Raw genomic sequence first — 7,889 nt, forward strand, 5'->3', positions numbered from 1 at the left:
AGGACTTTAGAACCAGGGGACGAGCGAGTGACGTCAGGACTTTAGAACCAGGGGATGAGCGAGTGACGTCAGTGACTTTAGAACCAGGGGATGAGCGAGTGACGTCAGTGACTTTAGAACCAGGGGACGAGTGAGTGACGTCAGGACTTTAGAACCAGGGGATGAGCGAGTGACATCAGAGACTTTAGAACCAGGGGATGAGCGAGTGACGTCAGTGACTTTAGAACCAGGGGATGAGCGAGTGACGTCAGGACTTTAGAACCAGGGGATGAGCGAGTGACGTCAGTGACTTTAGAACCAGGGGATGAGCGAGTGACGTCAGGACTTTAGAACCAGGGGATGAGCGAGTGACGTCAGGACTTTAGAACCAGGGGATGAGCGAGTGACGTCAGGACTTTAGAACCAGGGGATGAGCGAGTGACGTCAGGACTTTAGAACCAGGGGATGAGCGAGTGACGTCAGTGACTTTAGAACCAGGGGATGAGCGAGTGACGTCAGGACTTTAGAACCAGGGGATGAGCGAGTGACGTCAGGACTTTAGAACCAGGGGATGAGCGAGTGACGTCAGTGACTTTAGAACCAGGAGATGAGTTTGACGGTCTTTTAGCCAAACTAAACGTATCTCTCCTCCTCCTCCTCCTCCTCCTCCTCCTCCTCCTCCTCCTCCTCATCCTCCCATGCAGCAGACCTATGTGTCCTCCGGCCTGCAGGTGGCGCCCCCCAGTCCCAACCACAGCAGTAGCAGCACCGGCGGGGGCGGGGGAGGGGGAATGGAGCAGCTGAGTAAGACCAACCTGTACCTCCGAGGGCTGCATCCTGGGACCACCGACCAGGACCTGGCAACGCTCTGCCAGCCGTGAGTACAGCCTATACTTCATACTAGTGCTCTTCTATATTACTGTTTACTTCATTGGCCCGTTTGACTGACAAGGGTTCAGCCTCCAGGAAGAAACCCTAAATACAAAGTTAATACACCACTGCACATGAAAACGACTCCAGGGTGTCTAATGAAGTACTGTCACCTCATAGACACATACAGTAGACTCCAGGGTGTCTAATGAAGTACTGTCACCTCATAGACACATACAGTAGACTCCAGGGTGTCTAATGAAGTACTGTCACCTCATAGACACATACAGTAGACTACAGGTTGTCTAATGAAGTGCTGTCACCTCATAGACACATACAGTAGACTCCAGGGTGTCTAATGAAGTACTGTCACCTCATAGACACATACAGTAGACTCCAGGGTGGCTAATGAAGTACTGTCACCTCATAGACACATACAGTAGACTCCAGGGTGTCTAATGAAGTACTGTCACCTCATAGACACATACAGTAGACTCCAGGGTGTCTAATGAAGTACTGTCACCTCATAGACACATACAGTAGACTCCAGGGTGTCTAATGAAGTACTGTCACCTCATAGACAGTAGACTCCAGGGTGTCTAATGAAGTACTGTCACCTCATAGACACATACAGTAGACTCCAGGGTGTCTAATGAAGTACTCTCACCTCATAGACACATACAGTAGACTCCAGGGTGTCTAATGAAGTACTGTCACCTCATAGACACATACAGTAGACTCCAGGGTGTCTAATGAAGTACTGTCACCTCTTAGACACATACAGTAGACTCCAGGGTGTCTAATGAAGTACTGTCACCTCATAGACACATACAGTAGACTCCAGGGTGTCTAATGAAGTACTGTCACCTCATAGACACATACAGTAGACTCCAGGGTGTCTAATGAAGTACTGTCACCTCATAGACACATACAGTAGACTCCAGGGTATCTAATGAAGTAGGATTGTCACCTCATAGACACATACAGTAGACTCCAGGGTGTCTAATGAAGTACTGTCACCTCATAGACACATACAGTAGACTCCAGGGTGTCTAATGAAGTACTGTCACCTCATAGACACATACAGTAGACTCCAGGGTGTCTAATGAAGTACTGTCACCTCATAGACACATACAGTAGACTCCAGGGTGTCTAATGAAGTACTGTCACCTCATAGACACATACAGTAGACTCCAGGGTGTCTAATGAAGTACTGTCACCTCATAGACACATACAGTAGACTCCAGGGTGTCTAATGAAGTACTGTCACCTCATAGACACATACAGTAGACTCCAGGGTGTCTAATGAAGTAGGACTGTCACCTCATAGACACATACAGTAGACTCCAGGGTGTCTAATGAAGTACTGTCACCTCATAGACACATACAGTAGACTCCAGGGTGTCTAATGAAGTACTGTCACCTCATAGACACATACAGTAGACTCCAGGGTGTCTAATGAAGTACTGTCACCTCATAGACACATACAGTAGACTCCAGGGTGTCTAATGAAGTAGGACTGTCACCTCATAGACACATGAAAAACTGGAAAAATACAAAAACTGTGGCACTCCATCTTTAACGTTGGTCATCTCTGTGTAGTCAGTGTGCTCAGTGAGGATGCTAGTAAAACACCTGCCCTCAGTGAGGCTAGGAGGCTCTAGTGTCAGACACGGCTCAGTGAAACTGTGAAAATGGAAAAATGGAAGTAGTAAAAGTAGCGTTCCAGTTAGTCTGGTATGTTTGGCTCGGTGGGTGAAGACGACGCCGGTTATACTTGACTCTTTACTGCCAAACTTTTCCCCCAAAGGCAAAGTTTAATGTCTGACTTTCGAGGAAGTCCAATGGATTCCATTCATTCTTCTACGGTATGAAAATCCACCGGCAAACACACTGAATATGTCATTGCACGGTTATTAAATACAAGAAAAATCGAATGACGTTATTAGTTATCACTGAGTTTTAAAAGGTTCATATTGTTATTCCATAATAGTCTATATTAGCCAGCCCATATAGAGCCCCATTGTGAACCCGGACATGTTGAGTACACCAAGGGTTCAGTGTCTCATTGGAGGCAGGGTGGGGTTCAGTGTCTCATTGGAGGCAGGGTGGGGTTCAGTGTCTCATTGGAGGCAGGGTGGGGTTCAGTGTCTCATTGGAGGCAGGGTGGGGTTCAGTGTCTCATTGGAGGCAGGGTGGGGTTCAGTGTCTCATTGGAGGCAGTGTGGGGTTCAGTGTCTCATTGGAGGCAGGGTGGGGTTCAGTGTCTCATTGGAGGCAGGGTGGGGTTCAGTGTCTCATTGGAGGCAGGGTGGGGTTCAGTGTCTCATTGGAGGCAGGGTGGGGTTCAGTGTCTCATTGGAGGCAGGGTGGGGTTCAGTGTCTCATTGGAGGCAGGGTGGGGTTCAGTGTCTCATTGGAGGCAGTGTGGGGTTCAGTGTCTCATTGGAGGCAGTGTGGGGTTCAGTGTCTCATTGGAGGCAGTGTGGGGTTCAGTGTCTCATTGGAGGCAGTGTGGGGTTCAGTGTCTCATTGGAGGCAGTGTGGGGTTCAGTGTCTCATTGGAGGCAGTGTGGGGTTCAGTGTCTCATTGGAGGCAGGGTGGGGTTCAGTGTCTCATTGGAGGCAGGGTGGGGTTCAGTGTCTCATTGGAGGGTTAGGGTGGGGTTCAGTGTCTCACTGGAGGCAGTGTGGGGTTCAGTGTCTCATTGGAGGCAGGGTGGGGTTCAGTGTCTCATTGGAGGCAGGGTGGGGTTCAGTGTCTCATTGGAGGCAGGGTGGGGTTCAGTGTCTCATTGGAGGCGATTAGGGTTCAGTGTCTCATTGGAGGCAGGGTGGGGTTCAGTGTCTCATTGGAGGCAGGGTGGGGTTCAGTGTCTCATTGGAGGCAGGGTGGGGTTCAGTGTCTCATTGGAGGCAGTGTGGGGTTCAGTGTCTCATTGGAGGCAGTGTGGGGTTCAGTGTCTCATTGGAGGCAGTGTGGGGTTCAGTGTCTCATTGGAGGCAGGGTGGGGTTCAGTGTCTCATTGGAGGCAGGGTGGGGTTCTGTGTCTCATTGGAGGCAGTGTGGGATTCAGTGTCTCATTGGAGGCAGTGTGGGGTTCAGTGTCTCATTGGAGGCAGGGTGAGGTTCAGTGTCTCATTGGAGGCAGTGTGGGGTTCAGTGTCTCATTGGAGGCAGTGTGGGGTTCAGTGTCTCATTGGAGGCAGTGTGGGGTTCAGTGTCTCATTGGAGGCAGGGTGAGGTTCAGTGTCTCATTGGAGGCAGGGTGGGGTTCAGTGTCTCATTGGAGGCAGGGTGGGGTTCAGTGTCTCATTGGAGGCAGGGTGGGGTTCAGTGTCTCATTGGAGGCAGGGTGGGGTTCAGTGTCTCATTGGAGGCAGGGTGGGGTTCAGTGTCTCATTGGAGACAGTGTGGGGTTCAGTGTCTCATTGGAGGCAGTGTAGGGTTCAGTGTCTCATTGGAGGCGATGTAGGGTTCAGTGTCTCATTGGAGGCAGGGTGGGGTTCAGTGTCTCATTGTAGACAGTGTGGGGTTCAGTGTCTCATTGGAGGCAGGGTGGGGTTCAGTGTCTCATTGGAGGCAGTGTGGGGGTCAGTGTCTCATTGGAGGCAGGGTGGGGTTCAGTGTCTCATTGGAGGCAGGGTGGGGTTCAGTGTCTCATTGGAGGCAGTGTGGGGGTCAGTGTCTCATTGGAGGCAGGGTTGGGTTCAGTGTCTCATTGGAGGCAGTGTGGGGTTCAGTGTCTCATTGGAGGCAGTGTGGGATTCAGTGTCTCATTGGAGGCAGTGTGGGGTTCAGTGTCTCATTGGAGGCAGGGTGAGGTTCAGTGTCTCATTGGAGACAGTGTGGGGTTCAGTGTCTCATTGGAGGCAGTGTAGGGTTCAGTGTCTCATTGGAGGCGATGTAGGGTTCAGTGTCTCATTGGAGGCAGGGTGGGGTTCAGTGTCTCATTGTAGACAGTGTGGGGTTCAGTGTCTCATTGGAGGCAGGGTGGGGTTCAGTGTCTCATTGGAGGCAGTGTGGGGGTCAGTGTCTCATTGGAGGCAGGGTGGGGTTCAGTGTCTCATTGGAGGCAGGGTGGGGTTCAGTGTCTCATTGGAGGCAGTGTGGGGGTCAGTGTCTCATTGGAGGCAGGGTGGGGTTCAGTGTCTCATTGGAGGCAGTGTGGGGTTCAGTGTCTCATTGGAGACAGTGTGGGGTTCAGTGTCTCATTGGAGACAGTGTGGGGTTCAGTGTCTCATTGGAGGCAGGGTGGGGTTCAGTGTCTCATTGGAGGCAGGGTGGGGTTCAGTGTCTCATTGGAGGCAGTGTGGGGTTCACTGTCTCATTGGAGGCAGTGTGGGGTTCAGTGTCTCATTGGAGGCAGTGGGGTTCAGTGTCTCATTGGAGACAGTGTGGGGTTCAGTTTCTCATTGGAGGCAGTGTGGGGTTCAGTGTCTCATTGGAGGCAGGGTGGGGTTCAGTGTCTCATTGGAGGCAGTGTGGGGTTCAGTGTCTCATTGGAGGCAGTGTGGGGTTCAGTGTCTCATTGGAGGCAGTGTGGGGTTCAGTGTCTCATTGGAGGCAGGGTGGGGTTCAGTGTCTCATTGGAGGCAGTGTGGGGTTCAGTGTCTCATTGTAGGCAGTGTGGGGTTCAGTGTCTCATTGGAGGTGACGTAGGGTCCAGTGTCTCATTGGAGGTGACGTAGGGTCCAGTGTCTCATTGGAGGCGACGTAGGGTTCAGTGTCTCATTGGAGGCGACGTAGGGTTCAGTGTCTCATTGGAGGCGACGTAGGGTTCAGTGTCTCATTGGAGGTGACGTAGGGTTCAGTGTCTCATTGGAGGCAGTGTGGGGTTCAGTGTCTCATTGGAGGCAGTGTGGGGTTCAGTGTCTCATTGGAGGCAGTGTGGGGTTCAGTGTCTCATTGGAGGCAGGGTGGGGTTCAGTGTCTCATTGGAGGCAGTGTGGGGTTCAGTGTCTCATTGTAGGCAGTGTGGGGTTCAGTGTCTCATTGGAGGTGACGTAGGGTCCAGTGTCTCATTGGAGGTGACGTAGGGTCCAGTGTCTCATTGGAGGCGACGTAGGGTTCAGTGTCTCATTGGAGGCGACGTAGGGTTCAGTGTCTCATTGGAGGTGACGTAGGGTTCAGTGTCTCATTGGAGGTGACGTAGGGTCCAGTGTCTCATTGGAGGTGACGTAGGGTCCAGTGTCTCATTGGAGGCGACGTAGGGTTCAGTGTCTCATTGGAGGCGACGTAGGGTTCAGTGTCTCATTGGAGGTGACGTAGGGTTCAGTGTCTCATTGGAGGTGACGTAGGGTTCAGTGTCTCATTGGAGGTGACGTAGGGTTCAGTGTCTCATTGGAGGCAGGGTGGGGTTCAGTGTCTCATTAGAGGCGATGTAGGGATCAGTGTCTCATTGGAGGTGACGTAGGGTTCAGTGTCTCATTGGAGGCAGAGTGGGGTTCAGTGTCTCATTGGAGGCAGAGTGGGGTTCAGTGTCTCATTGGAGGCAGAGTGGGGTTCAGTGTCTCATTGGAGGTGATGTAGGGTTCAGTGTCTCATTAGAGGCGATGTAGGGTTCAGTGTCTCATTGGAGGTGACGTAGGGTCCAGTGTCTCATTGGAGGCAGTGTGGGGTTCAGTGTCTCATTGGAGGTGACGTAGGGTCCAGTGTCTCATTAGAGGCGATGTAGGGTTCAGTGTCTCATTGGAGGTGACGTAGGGTCCAGTGTCTCATAGGAGGTGACGTAGGGTTCAGTGTCTCATTAGAGGCGATGTAGGGTTCAGTGTCTCATTAGAGGCGATGTAGGGTTCAGTGTCTCATTGGAGGCGACGTAGGGTTCAGTGTCTCATTAGAGGCGATGTAGGGTTCAGTGTCTCATTGGAGGTGACGTAGGGTCCAGTGTCTCATAGGAGGTGACGTAGGGTCCAGTGTCTCATTGGAGGCGACGTAGGGTCCAGTGTCTCATTGGAGGCGACATAGGGTTCAGTGTCTCATTGGAGGTGACGTAGGGTCCAGTGTCTCATTGGAGGCGACGTAGGGTTCAGTGTCTCATTGGAGGCGACGTAGGGTTCAGTGTCTCATTGGAGGTGACGTAGGGTTCAGTGTCTCATTGGAGGTGACGTAGGGTTCAGTGTCTCATTAGAGGTGATGTAGGGATCAGTGTCTCATAGGAGGTGACGTAGGGTTCAGTGTCTCATTAGAGGTGATGTAGGGTTCAGTGTCTCATTGGAGGTGACGTAGGGTTCAGTGTCTCATTGGAGGCGACGTAGGGTTCAGTGTCTCATTGGAGGCGACGTAGGGTTCAGTGTCTCATTGGAGGCGACGTAGGGTCCAGTGTCTCATTGGAGGCGACGTAGGGTCCAGTGTCTCATTGGAGGTGACGTAGGGTTCAGTGTCTCATTGGAGGTGACGTAGGGTTCAGTGTCTCATTGGAGGTGACGTAGGGATCAGTGTCTCGCTCAAGGACACGTCCACATGTGGACAGGAGGAGGAGGAGGAGGACCGAGGGGTCATTGGACGACCTGCTCTACCTCCTGAGCCACAGCCTTCAAGCTAGCATGTATTGTACACACACACACATGCATTAGTGTAAACAATGCATATAATAGCTTTACGTTGGTTGACATGAAGGTCCGGGTTGCGGTTGTTGCTTCATGAAGACTAAAACACACAATGGATCAGATTAGTTAGATTAGTGCTGAAGATCTGAGGAGAGAGAGAGAGAGAGGATAGAAAGGGAGGGAGGGAAAGAGGGGGGGGGGGAGGGGAGGAGGGAGGGAGAGAGAGGAGGGGGAGGGGGAGGGGAGGGAGGGGAAGGAGGCCACAGAGGGGGGAAGTTCCCTTCCCTTCTGGTGTCCTGATGTAACCTCCCTACAGAATGCAGAGAGAGAGAGAGAGAGAGAGAGAGAGAGAGAGAGAGAGAGAGAGGGAGAGAGAGAGAGAGAGAGGGAGAGAGAGAGAGAGAGAGAGAGAGAGAGAGATAGAGAGAGAGAGAGAGAGAGAGAGAGAGAGAGAGAGAGAGAGGGAGAGAGGGGCAGGGCTCAGTGGAAAC

The 7,889-nt window shown here is 52.0% G+C and overlaps 1 protein-coding gene across 1 annotated transcript in view; it reads left to right on the forward strand.

Annotated features, from left to right (window-relative positions):
• Nucleotides 1-2,551: 2,551 nt before the first annotated feature.
• LOC310876161 (protein lifeguard 2-like) overlaps nt 2,552-7,889 on the forward strand; it is a gene marked incomplete at both ends in the record, with an annotated part of 14,304 nt that continues 8,966 nt past the window's right edge. Inside the window, one exon of the mRNA XM_083789606.1 lies at nt 2,552-2,586. Coding sequence (XP_083645732.1) covers nt 2,552-2,586 — 35 coding nt within the window. The remainder of the gene's footprint in view (nt 2,587-7,889) is intronic.

Source organism: Protomyctophum parallelum (assembly GCF_964188405.1).
Source record: "Protomyctophum parallelum genome assembly, chromosome: 18".
Taxonomy (NCBI): Eukaryota; Metazoa; Chordata; class Actinopteri; order Myctophiformes; family Myctophidae; genus Protomyctophum; species Protomyctophum parallelum.